At 38.4% G+C, this 14,210-nt stretch overlaps 1 protein-coding gene across 3 annotated transcripts in view; it reads right to left on the reverse strand.

Annotated features, from left to right (window-relative positions):
* Positions 1-14,210, reverse strand: part of LOC127442853 (zinc finger protein 521-like) — a 263,975-nt gene that overhangs the window by 234,208 nt on the left and 15,557 nt on the right. For 2 of the 3 annotated variants that reach the window (XR_007897530.1, XM_051701090.1), the window contains exon 2: positions 1,769-1,805. The exons of the other annotated variant lie outside the window; for it this stretch is intronic. Coding sequence is in view for 1 of the 2 variants with exons in the window: in XM_051701090.1 (XP_051557050.1) it covers positions 1,769-1,775 (7 nt within the window). In the remaining variant the exon portion in view is untranslated. The remainder of the gene's footprint in view (positions 1-1,768; positions 1,806-14,210) is intronic. 3 annotated transcript variants of the gene reach the window in all.

Here is a 14,210-nt window from a genome sequence, read left to right on the forward strand (position 1 = left end):
GTAAAAGTGCCAATCTGGTGGTTTGTGAGAAAATCCTGAAGTGGATCAGGAGGAACAGTAGAAGGGAAAAGTTTGTAAATAGAGCTTATTTTATTCTGAAAGGATTGAAGAAGAAATGACTGACAGAGTTCAGTAGAGGCTTAAATGAGGGGCACAGGTGGGTTAATGAGTTTATTGACAGTAGAAAAAAGTGTTTTGGGTCTAGAAGATGCGTTATTGATAATGGACGAAAAGATGAGCGTGCATCATTTAATGCTGATTTGAATGCCTGTATATGGTCATTATAGGTGGTTAGGTGAACAGATAGACCAGTTTTCTTGTAAAAACGCTCAAGGCGGCATCCTGTTGCTTTAAGAGCACGTAATTCATGTGTGTACCAGGGAGACGAGTGAGTGGAGGGGACATGTCTACTTTTAAGAGGGGCATGAATATCAAGAGCATTTGAGATGGTTTTGTTGTAGCTAGTGAGGATGACAGTTGGACAGGAAAGTTGCATGATGTCTGTATGGAAAGATATTTGAAGTGATACAGAGAAGGATACAGGGTTAATGGAAGTAAAGTTGCGAAAGGTAACCAAGGATTTTGAAGCAGACCTGGGAAATGGAGTATCACAGCTCAGTTCTATAAATAGATGATCTGACAGTCCAATCTGAGACCCAGAAACAGTGATATTATTTAGGCCATTAGTGCAAACCAGATCTAAAATACGGCCATGTGAATGAGTAGGGAAGTCGATATGTATAAAGTTGAAACATTTTAACACAGACATGAGTTCATGGGCTGCAGTACAATCAGTGTCAACATGAATATTGAAATCACCAAGTAATATAACAGATGGACACATGGCACATGTAAGAATTAGCAGCTCAGTTAGATCACTAAAGAAATTTAACAGAGGGTTAGGTGGCCGATACACAAGGACCACAATCAGTGACGATGGACCAGTGTCTTTGAAAACACAGTATTCGTAGGTGGAAATCTCATGAAGTTCAATGTTTTTGATATGCAAGTTGCTGCGATATACAGCAGCCAAACCACCACCTCTGGTTTTCGGGCGAGGTTTAGCCAGGTAATTGTAACCAGGAGGAGTGAGCAGGTTCATGTGTAAATAGTCATTAGAAATTTGCAATGTTTCAGTGAGCAGCAATATGTCCAGGTTTTTTCAGTTATTGTGTTGCAGAGCAGTGTGGCCTTATCTGTGTCACGTACTGTAGACTGTTGTAGATGAAGCAGTTCACATGGTATAGCTAATAAAGATTTATAATTTCTCCCTCGTTGAGCAGATGGCAGCGAGGAGCAGCAGGTGTCCGTACGAGACGACTAGATGGAGGGGATAGCAGGTGAGGAGTAATGGAACAGAGGGTGTTGACAGGGGGAACAATGGATATAGCGCACACGTCGACTAATCCCAAACTCTTTGCAGATGCGTATGTAGCTGTTTCCAGCCGGGAGTGGGTGTTCAAACCACGCAGATGCAGCAATGAATAGCTAAGTGCCATTATTAGAACGCAACCGATCAAAAAGCCTAGAGCAGACAGTCTAAGCAGGCCAGGAGCAAGTGAATCAAGTCTGATGGTAAACATGATTAGACGTGGAACATCACTGAGGGCAGTACAACATAATAGCTACTATGTGAGTTGGAACACTCTGTCACTGTTAATACCACACCAGCAAGACACTGGAACCTTACCAGATATCTGAGTTGCGGGAGGAAGCCCACCACCCTAAACACTATCCACGTAGTTAACGAGAGTGGAGACTCACTCACCAACCATGTGGAGAGGTACTGTGGAGTGTCACAGGGTCTGGTGGCCCGGCGGCAGAGAGAAATACAGTCAGTAGCAGAAGTGAGGCAAACACAAAGCAAATCCAAATAGAGTATCCAGCGGAAAAATAGTGTGGTTGTCAAATAATCCAGAGTGGTCCGGTGTAGAAGTAGATGATGTGATGCAGGGAAACAGATGAGAGTCCAAGACAAATCCAAACACACAAAACAAACAAACACGAATACCAGCGAGAAGCAGCAGCCAGACGCGCTCAGTGTTCTCTCATCGAAAGCGGAACTATGGAAGCTGTCATAAACTACGTTTCCATCCAAGGATTTTTTGCTAAAACAGTTTTAGCACATCAAAATAAAGCTGATGGAAACGTATAAACACATAAACTGCGCATAAAATGTCGATACTTCAAATGTCGCGAAAAACTGGTTTGGAAACACTTTTTGTCAAGAAAATTGGCATTAACGCAAGAATGTAGTGTCACATGACAGAATTTACCCCAGTCGTTAGCCTGTGTTAATCATGACGACAAGGTATACATCTTTGAAAGCCAATTTATTGTACGTGATTATGGATTGATCTTAACGGCATAGCACAGATCCGATGCTGCAAACATGACACTTTCAGGAGTGTCAACACAAATATCTCGTATCATGCACATCGACAAGTGCACGGAGAACAAATGAAAAGCCACTGTTTGTGATTTAAACGCAGTAGCCATCCATTTATTTATTAAAGTTGCTTTTCCACACCATTCAAAATAATAAACGGCAGTCATGGAATTAGCCCACAATAAAAAAAAAATAAAATAAAATAAAAAAAATAAAAACATCTGTGCACAAAGATGTTTTAAATTAAAAATAAATACACAATACTAGGAGAAAAGCTTCAGTGTGCTTTTTTGGAACACTAACATATAGTCCAATTCTATAAAATTATACTTTTGAAAAAAATGCCGGCAAAATTCTCTGTATTAAATTAGGCTAAATAAAATCCCAAATGAATAAAGCATTAAATATAATAATTAATTACCAAATGAAAACAAATAATATTTTTATACCTATTGTAACGAATGAGGCTGGTATCCCTTCAGCCGACCGCCAGAGGGAGCCCTCTCCCGAATACTGACACTGAACTGTTTTCTTCTATGGTGACTTCCTGTTTGAACCATATAAATAGCCATGCTTTTCCATTGTGACTTTGTGAAGTATTGCCAGTTTCACTGCCTTACCAAGCGTTATTCTCATTGCCTGTTTCATTGCCTACTTGTTATGACCATTGTGCCTGCTTTATTGGATTACTGATTTTGGATTACTGTTTTGCTCTGTTTGCCTGGTTGGACTGATTACCAGTTAACAACTACTTCGACTGCTTCAACGATTACGTGTCTGCTTTGTGTTTTGGATTTGTATGCTGATTGTAAATAAACTTCCTGCATTTGGATTTTACCTTCGCCTCCATGTCGAGTTGCTCACACCTATATATGCCTTTTCTTTACACAAACTTAAATTAGCCTTACCCTGTTCTGTTGATGTAAAAAGTCGGCTGAATGACATTATCAGAATGTTCTGCACTTTTTTCAAGACTATAAACTATCAGAACTATTTGTCCAATGCTGAGTTCACTTTCAGAAAACGAGCTTTTGAACATTTTAAAACTTTTAAATATTTTAAATCTAACCCTCTTTACCTTGGATTGCATTTGCTGAGCTTCAGAAAATGTAAATGGCAAATATGAGGGACATAATGCAGTTGTGATGGTGATGCTTTAGGTTAGATGATTGTTCAAAATAGCCTATTGAATATCAAGAATGTATCATATATGTAAACCCTGATATTACACAGCATCAATTTTTCTTTAATTGCGGTGCACACAGCATATACACATCAATGGATGGTCCTTATACCGAGACTGAAAGTGTCCCTACTACTTGGTGCAGGTTGCCAGCTTGAACAGGGCCATGACGCTTCACTTTCGGGTCGGAACCGGTGGCAACCTATGATAGGCGCAACATCGGGACCAATATTACAGTCCTATCAGAAAGGCAACTGCTCCCTTTTGATTGCAATCCCTCGTCTTCTGATTGCATTTATTTGTGAAATTAAAATGACAATAAGCTGGCTAATTTTAATGAATTGTCTCAATACTCTCCCCATTTTACCAAAACTTCGGAGGAAAAAAAATTAGGGACATCTGGGAGGCGAAAGGTGCACAATTAGTGATAAATACATTTCTGTATGGAAACGGCTTAAGGGCAGATTTCTTTTGCGATAAACCAAAACTTATGCGACAAAGTGTTTAAGCATGACGTCATCACGCACACCATTTTTATCGATAAAAGGCCAGAAGACGGCAAATTTCCCAAACTTTTTTTTACGCATTTTCACTTGTCAATTTTGTCAATAACAAAATAGCGTGAAAAGTGGATGGAAACTAGGCTATTGGCAGAGGAGTTAAGCATTGATAAGACTCATTCTTAGTATACATCCGGGAGACAGTAGAAGATCGACCACGTACCAAGTCTCACTACAAGAGAATATTGCTATCCCTATACCAGGGAGATAACTACAGCGACAAGGTTTAGCTCTGGCGGGCAAACCCTCTCTTCAAGTTTCGTGCATCTGCGTGTTCCAGATGATGAATCTTGCACTGATGTAAGGGCTGTATATCTGCATGTTCCAGATTGCAAGAACCCTCTCGTTGCCTCCAGGAGATCAGCATTCCTCAGCATCTTCATGTCCAAGACTGTTGAAGTGGAATCCAGCTCCTTCCCCACTGTAACGTGGCCCTGAGCCCCAGTGGAAGATGTCGCAATCACTGAACACACTGATCGATCAAGGAGAATGTAAAAATCACTACTTAACCTCTTTCCAGAGACCTTGACATTAGTGTATATTATCAGTTTATGGTTTTCTAATATTCTTTAGATTACATAACCTGTGTATAAAAATATCTTGAAAATAATTTGAGTTATTTGTTTAAATAGAAATAAGGTTTTCACCTTATTAATTAACAGAGAAACAGCAACGTATCTTCCATAAGATAATAGTCATACTTTGCAATTACCCATTCATTTATTTTATCTTTTAGCATATTAGTATCATTTTTTAGTTATTCTTGTTTATCTTTTTCTAAATAAAACTCATTTTATTACAAATGTGTTTTCCTTGTGTTGATGATACAGAAGAGCTCTAAAGGGTTAGGGAATCTCACAAATCCTTCATATTATTCAGATTACCATCTCCCTCCAATTTACATAATTTTAATTTATTGAATTGTCCATTTGGATCATTCTTTTACTCTTAAGGTTAAACTCCTTAGCTGGTGCCCTGAGGATGGAGTAAGGGGCCGTCTGATTTTAATAATCACACACACATACACCTTAAGTGAAGTGTGATCAAAAATCATGACATATTTGGTGTCTTGTATGACAGTCGATTAAAATATTTTATCACGATTAATCGCATTTTATTTTATTTTTTTTAGTTAATCGAGATTAATCGCTGATTTTGACAATGCTGAAATTTGACACCACATATACTTATTTTCCTGTCAAAATGCATTTATTTCCTTCTTAGGAAAGAAAACAAAACAATATGTAGCACTATAACACTTTATTAAAATTTTCCAAACAAAGCCTTCCACAGTATAAAGATAGAATATAGAAATGCACTAAAACAGCACCAATTAAAGTAACATTAAACATGTCCCAAAGTCTAAGTGGGAGTTTGACTAATTGAAAGAACTAGTCTCCCCATTTGTTGCATATTCATTGCAATGGGTATTAAATCTCTTAATCTTTCATCCTCCAGAATATTAATCTGTCGGTAGACTATGGCTATCCACTTTCCTACAGCAATCATGATGGCGTGTTCATGATTCGCGTCAGAGTGTCAATGCCAGCGTCAAGTGTCGCTTTGAACTCCACACAGTGAAGCATTGTTGTGTGTGTGTTGTAAAGTGTGCATCAGTGTAATGACTCCAGGCGTACACTTTACAAAAGGTTCAGCACTCCCATTAAGTGTTTATGCTGGTTTATGCTGTGTCAATGGTAAATACGTAGAAAAATTATCACGTTAAACTTTTTTAATTAATCGCATGCGTTAATGCATTAATTCTGACAGCTCTAAAATATATATACATTGCTGTGGTTTCTTCTGTTTTTGTGTATATCTTATACTAAATTGTTTCAAAAATTCAAACAAAATCTAACAAAACAAAGGCAATCTGAGGAAACACAAAATACCGTTTTTAAATGATAATGTTATTTATTGAAGCAAAAAAGTTATCCAATAACAACTGGGCCTGTTTGACAAAGCATTTGCCCCCTTAGTTACTAAATCCCCAAATCTATGAAACTGCATTCATACTGGGGATCAGCTGGACTAGACACATCCAGGCCTGATTACTCCCAGCCCTGTTCAATCAAATCAACACCTTAATAGAACTTTTCAGCAGCATGAAGTTGGCTAAAAGGTCTCACCCAGTAGCACACTATGCCAAGGTTAAAAAGAAATCCCAGAAATGATTAGGAAAAAGGTGATTGAAATATTTAAGTCTGGGAAGGGTTACAAAGCTATTTCAAAGGCTCTGGGACTCCAAAGAACCCCAGTGAGAGCCATTATCTCCAAATGTAGAAAACTTGGCACAGTAGTGAACTTTCCCTGAAGTGGCTGACCTTCCAAAATTGCTCCAAGAGCACAGCAATGACTGTGATGGTGTGGGGATGCTTTGCTGCTTCAGGGCCAGGGCGACTTACAATAATTGAGGGAAACGTGAATTTTGCTCTCTACCATCATAAAGGAGAACGTCCTGTCATCAGTCCATGTGTTGAAGCTCAAGTGCAACTGGATTATGCAGTAAGACAATGATCCAAGGTATAGGAGCAAGTCCACCTCTGAATGGTTCAAAACAAGCAAAATTAAAGATTTGGAGTGGCCTAGTAAAAGTCCTGACACGAACCCGATTGAGATGCTGTGGCAGAACCTTAAACAGGCAGTTCATGCTCGGAAACCCTCCAGTGTAGCTGAACTAAAGCAGCTCTACAAAGAAGAGTGGGCCAAAATTCCACCACAGCATTGTGAAAGACTGATCTTCAGTTATCGGAAGCATCTGGTTGCAGTTGTTGCTGCTAAAGGTGGCACAGCCACCTAGTAATTTTAAGGGGGCAGTTAGTATTTCACATGGGTGATATTGGTGTTGGATAACTTTTTTTGCTTCAATAATAAAAAATTAAAAAAAACATATATTTGAAAACAGTATTTTGTGTTTACTCAGGTTGCCTTTGTTTTAATGTTAACCAGTGGGTGCGAGACAATGTGGCTTGAAGGCCTCTCCAGGTCTCCGTCAAACCATTAGACAACCAGGTGGAGGATCGTTGATGATCTGGGGGTGCTTCAGCAAGGCTAGAATCGAGCAGATTCATCTTTGTGAAGGAAGCATGAATCAAGCCACGTACAAGGTTATCCGGGAAGAAAATGTGCTTCCTTCTGCTCTGACAATGTTTTCCAACGCTAAGGATTGGTTTTTCCAGCAGGACAATGCTCCATGCCACACAGCCAGGTCAATCAAGGTGTAGACGGAGGACCACCGGATCAAGACCCTGTCATGGCCAGCCCAATCTCCAGACCTGAACCCCATTGAAAACCTCTGGAACGTGATCAAGAGGAAGATGGATGGCCACAAGCCATCAAACAAAGCCGAGCTGCTTGAATTATTGCGCCAGGAGTGGCATACAGTCACCCAACAGCAATATGAAAGACTGGTAGAGATAATGTTAAAGAGGTGTGTGAACTTGCAAAAACGATGTCAGACACTGTAATATGCTCTGGCCCCCTCCCTGCTTATTGTGGTGACGAGGTTTATAGTAGATTAGTGTCACTGAACAGCTGGTGTCCGGAAAACAGCATAGGATTTATAGACAATTGGAAGAGTTTTTGGGGTAGACCTGACCTGCTAAAGAGAGACGGACTCCATTCCTCCAGGAAAGGTGCCACTTTCCTCTCTAGTAATTTGGCTCATACTCTTAATAGTGATATTATTTGACTAACAGGGGACCAGGTCAGGAAGCAGACAAACTGGCTAATCCGAACGTCTGCTAGCTGCCTTGAGATGTCACACAGGTCACAAACTACAACAAACAGAGACTGTATCACCTAGATGTCATATACAGACGGTGTCTGTTTGAACCAAACACAAACCCCTCACTAAAACATTTAGAAAAAAAATCAAACTTAAAAAAAACAAAAAATTGAAAATAAACATCATATAAAGATAGGGCTACTAAACATTAGATCTCTTTCAACCAAAGCACTGTAGGGCTTTACTGGTTGTCCAGATCAGTGTCACTACCAGAAATAATCAACAACTATTTCTGTAGTTACCAATCAATATTCAAATCAATCAATTGAATCTAACTCATTAAAACCTCACGTGGGGCTCCAGTAAATGCAGTGTGCCATGCCTAGAAGCAAGCCCGGTCACTAGCGACAACCAATAACCATCAAAGACAATCAACAATTACCAAAATCAATAGAACATTGATGAGAATCAATACCAGCCCTTCTAAATCCTCTAAATCAACAATTATCAAAGATAATCGTCAACTGTTAACATCGATGAAACATTAATTAAAATTAACACTAGCTTATTGATCATTCAAATTCAATCATCAAAGATAATTATCAATTATCAAAAATCAATAGAATATTAATAAGGATTAACATTGACGGGGCACCACCCTGAAATCAGGGACTAATAACCAAATAGTAAAACAGTCTCAATATTAGATTGTTTTCTTAGGAAAATTGACATCTGAAGAATATCGATTTTCGGGAAAAAAAACAATGAATGAAGGTTTGAATCCGAGCACTGACATCCCGTCAGCATGACACAGGCGTATGCAAAACAAACCAAAACACTTCTCTTTGTAATATAAACAAAGTTTATTTATGCAGTAATATCAATTAATAATTAATACAATGCAGTCAATAAACTTCCGACTTACAACTACAAACTAAACAGTGATATGATTAGAAATGGAAATAAAAATAATCCTGTAACACATAAGGTGTGTGTGTGTGACAGTGTGTGTGTGTATAAGGAGGGATGCGCACAAAATGGCGGACGTGACTCTCGTGGAGAGTATGTCATGCGAGACTTCCGGCCAACCGAGAACCGGGAATATGACCACAAATGGGGGCGGAGAGAAACCAGTCAATGGCGACTGGCGTCTACCAGTTACCGTGTGTATCCGCTTGTACGATAGCTTAGGGACAAAGCTGGGCTTTAGCATTTAAGCTGTGTACAAGCCAAAATGTGTGCCAGAATGTTTGTGAGGGGTCACGCGCCTGCGTGCGTGCGTGTGTGGTTAGTATGAGAGAAAGAGAGAAGTGACAGCCCTAAAGCCGATTTCGCGATCGTGGGAGAGAAAGCAGCTGTTAGTTCATCGCTCAGAGACGCGGTGGACGGCTCATAAACAGTCCCGCGTACTTTGACTATTTAATGGATGAACTCAGTTTACCTGTCTCGCCCGCGATGGCGAAATTGCACAAAAGTCCAATTTGGTTGGACCACAATACAGCAAAACAAAATCGTGATAATTAATACCTTGAGTATTAATAATGAGCAGACATGGCGGTCCGTAAACTGTACAAGCAAAAACCTTGAAACACAAGAATAGCACACTATAATATTCTATCTCTGCCCAGACGTAAACCTCTTACTTGAATCGCATGAGGACACAGGTAGAATGTGTTTTCCTCCGTCCTTTAACTCTGACCCGGTTCCTTGAGGCTCGGGTGATGACGGGAGGCCGTTTCCTCGCTCTGTTGGCGGGCGGTACGGCTGTTGATTCTCGGCGGGCTGGCGGAGAACTCAGATATGTCGACTTGATTGAAGATGGAAGAGAAATCTTTAATCTCTTCACTTCTGTAGGCAAACGGATGAAGATGCGAATTGCTCGGCGGTCTCCTTCGGATCCGTTAGAGTGTTCGGTTGAACACAGAGTTATCTCAACTCGTCCAGCGAGATGGAGATTGTATGGCCACAGTTTCAAGTCGGACGTTACTTCCTTGTGCCACGAGGTTGCACCTGAGAGCAGCGAAGAGCTGCGTCCACACGTTGCAAACAAAGTTGCTGGAAGCAAATCCCGAAAGCATTTCAGAGGTATTTCAACTCCTGATGATGTCATGTTTGAGGGACGTTCTGTTGTGTGCCTCATCCAATAGGAGTTGAGAGTTCGATCCTTTAGTGAGCAAGGCTTCATGGGATTTGTAGTCTGTTTTGGACTCCCTTTGTTTGATTTTGGCACGATTTTTATCAGTATAATTTACGACTTGGAATGTGGGGGCTTGACTTAGGTTTTTACGACTGTGTTAGGCCTGCCTTTGTCTTCTATCTGAATACATGAGGCCCACCAGCACTAATTGTAAATGAAATTATTACAGATCAAAGTTTGGATGTGCTCTGTTTGACTGAAAACTGGCTTAAACCAGATTAATATATTAGTTTAAATTAATCTACTCCCCCAGGTTATTGTTATAAAAATGAGCCTCGTCTGAAGGGTCGAGGAAGAGGTGTTGCTACAATTTACAGTGACGTTTTTTGTGTTACTCAGAGGACAGGATATAAGTTTAAGTCTTTTGAACTAATATTACTTAATGTAACACTATCAGATATAAATAAAATATCTCTGTTGTCTTTTGCCCTTGCTACAGTATATAGATCACCCGGCCCTTATTCTGATTTCCTTGGTGAATTCGCAAATTTTCTATCTGATCTAGTAGTTACTGTAGATAGTGCTTTAATTGTTGACTTCAATATTAACATAGATAATGAAAATGACACATTGGGATTAGTATTTATCAAAATTCTCAACTCTCTTGGAGTCAGACAAAATGTGACAGGACCAACTCATTGCCATAATCATATGCTAGATTTAATTCTGTCATAATTTAATTCTGAGTTGATGTTGATATTATAGAAATTCTACTGCAGAGCGATAACATCTCAGATCAACAATCCTAGGTGTTTTTTCATTACTGTGGCTAAATTGGTTAGGAATAAATCATCGACTGAACCAGATATTCCATCACAGCACAATAATAATGACTTCATGAATTTCTTTACTGTTAAAATGAAATAATCAGAAATAAAATTGGAATTATGCAATCATCTGTCACAGTACCTCAGAAAACAGTGTCTCATAATTTTCCTTACGTGCAACTTGAATCCTTCGCTGTCATAGATCATGAAGAGCTAACAAAACTTATCGAAACATCAAAAGCCACAACATGTTTGTTACATCCAATACCAGCTAAGCTCTTAAAAGAAGTATTCCCAGTAATCTCAGAACCTCTTCTTAATATTATTAACTCCTCGCTATCCTTAGGACATGTCCCAAGAAACTTTAAAATGGCTGTTATCAAACCGCTTATTAAGAAGTCACAACTTGATCCTGGAGAACTGGCTAATTATAGACCGATTTCAAATCTCCCGTTTATGTCAAAAATACTAGAAAATGTAGTATCCTCCCAAATATGTTCATTTCTGCAGAGAAATAGTATATATGAACAGTTTTAGTCAGGATTTAGGCCACATCACAGTACAGAGACTGCATTTATCAGTTACAAATGACTTGCTCTTATCATCTGATCGCAGCTGCATTTCTCTTCTAGTGTTTTTAGATCTTAGTGCTGCCTTTGACATGATAGATCACGATATTCTCTTGAATAGGCTGGAGAATTATGTTGCCATTTGTGGAGTTGCATTAGCATGGTTTAGGTCCTATTTAGCAGACCACTACCACTTTGTCTATGTAAATGAGGAATTGTCAAACCAAACAAAAGTATGGAGTGCCACAGGGATCAGTTTTAGTCTTTTATTTTGAAAATTCTAGTTCCTGGTTCATGTCATGTGGTTCCTAGTCACGTGATTCCTGTTTTCTCTCCATGTTCATGTGTCTTGTTTTCATTGGTTTAATTATCTTGTTTAGAGTTCTGGTTGTTCATTGGTTTGTTCTCCCATGTATTTAAACCCTCATGTTTTCCATTGTCCTTTGTCAAGTATTGTATGTGATTGGTAACGTTGTCAAGTGTTCATGTTAAGTCAAGTTTATTTCAAGTTTTAAGCCATGTCAAGTTCATGTTTATGTTTCATTCATGTTTATAGTTAGGGTTTTTGGTTTTCACATTTATTAATAAATTGCACTCGGGTTCTTCATTTCATCGTCATTGTCTTCATCATTGTCATTGCCAGCAGCATCTTTACAATAATATGCTTGAATCAAAAAATAATAAGCGCAGATAAAAAAAGAAATTTTAAGCGCAAAAATAAATAAAAAGTGCAGATCAAAATAACGCAGATAAAAATAATTAGCGCAGATCAAAAAATAACAAGCATGAATTAAAAATATATAAACATTTAAAATATGCTGCAAAAAAAAAAAAAAAAAATTAAGCAGTCATCAGAATTGCAAACAAAATAATGTTTTCCTTGGTTATATTACTGTTTTTTGTGCTCTCTGACAATTTTGCTCATATTTTTTTTTTTACATTTTTTTTTTTTTTAACGCTTACGCTGTATTTTTATTTGCTTTTGTTACCAAGTTCTGCGCTTGGTTTTCGAAAACTTGTGAGTAGAGTTTCCTGTAAATCAGGGGAGCGTTTTGCATCCCTATTGGTCCACTAGTTCTTGATTGACAGCTCCTCCTCTACCCAATCATTTGAAGAGGGGAGGTGATGTCACTCCAATACAACTCTGATGGCTGCTTCTCAATATTATATTATTTGTGGTTGATAGATACGCTGCTTGTGTCTGTTTTGAGTATTTTCTGCCAGCTCTAGTAAACAATGTGTTGTCCGAGTAGGCCATTATCATAGTCCGTTAACACATGTATTGAGTCAGCTGGATTTAGTTAGCAGAGTCTTTAGTTTAGGCATTATTTAAGACTTCCTTTTTTGTAGGTTATTGGCTGCATATCTAAAAAAACAAAGCTGGGTTGGTGTGGATGTTTGATGCATGTTTTTACTAGCTGTGCCAATGTAGTCACGAGTTCAGAACTCGACTTGATCTGCTTTTCCATGTTGCTGAATGTGCTGTTATGTACTGATCCTACGTTGGCATCTTTGGCACGGCTACATGTAGTTTCTTTTTCCACAATACTACAGCAAAATCAGAAACAAGTGGCCAAGTGTCCCCACGTCAATAAATAATGCAATGTGGGCTTGACATTGGACGTTCTTTATTCACAAATAGTTGCAAATTTAGGGACCATCACTAAAGATACAGGCAACATATCTAAAAAATCCAAAACATTTACAAACTTTTAAAGCAAATTACTTACTGGCATACAACCAACTCCAAAGTATGCATGTAGGTGTCAGCAATAATGCACACCTTTTAGATTTTTGATATAATAAAAAAAAAAAAAAAGTCCAATTATATGTAAGAATTACTATATTCATCAGTATAGTAATAGGCCTTGGTGTCGGGATCTGGATTTTATTTAATGGAAAAGCAGATCAAGTTGGGTTCTGAACTCACGACTACATTGGTACAGCTAGTAGAAACATGCATCAAACATCCACACCAACCCAGCCTTGTTTTTGTTTTTTTTTAGATATGCAGCCAATAACCTACAAAAAAGGAAGTCTTAAATAATGCCTAAACTAAAGACTCTGCTAACTAAATTCAGCTGAATCGATACATGTGTTAACGGACTATGATAATGGCCTACTCAGACAACACATTGTTTCCTAGAGCTGGCAGAAAATACTCAAAACAAGACACAAGCAGCGTATCTATCAACCACATATAATATAATATTAAGCAGCAGTCGTCAGAGCTGCATTGGAGTGACGTCACCTCCCCTCTTCGAATGATTGGCTAGAGGAGGAGCTGTCGATCAAGAACTGGTGGACCAATAGGGACGCAAAACTCCCCCTGATGTACATGAAACTCTACTCACAAGTTTTGGAAAACCAAGCGCAGAACTTGGAAACAAAAGCAAAGGAAAATACAGCGTAAGCGTACAAAAAAATAAAAATATGAGCAAAATTGTCAGCGAGCACAAAGAAACAGTAATATAACCAAGGAAAACATGATTTTGTTTGCAATTCTGATGACTTAGCTTTAATTTTTTTTTTTTTTTGCAGCATATTTTAAATGTGTTTATATATTTTTTATTCATGCTTGTTATTTTTTGATCTACGCTAATTATTTTGATCAGCGCTTATTATTTTGATATGTGCTTTTTATTTATTTTTGCACTTATTATTTTTTTTATCAGCACTTATTATTTTTGGATTCCCCTATATTATTTTGATTCACGCTTATTATTTTTGGATCCGTGACTGCAATACTTTTGACGGGATTTTGATCCCATACCCAACCTCTAAACATAACCAAATTTCAACAATAATTTCAACATTA

The sequence above is a fragment of the Myxocyprinus asiaticus genome, chromosome 6, assembly GCF_019703515.2.
Source record: "Myxocyprinus asiaticus isolate MX2 ecotype Aquarium Trade chromosome 6, UBuf_Myxa_2, whole genome shotgun sequence".
NCBI classification, from domain to species: Eukaryota; Metazoa; Chordata; class Actinopteri; order Cypriniformes; family Catostomidae; genus Myxocyprinus; species Myxocyprinus asiaticus.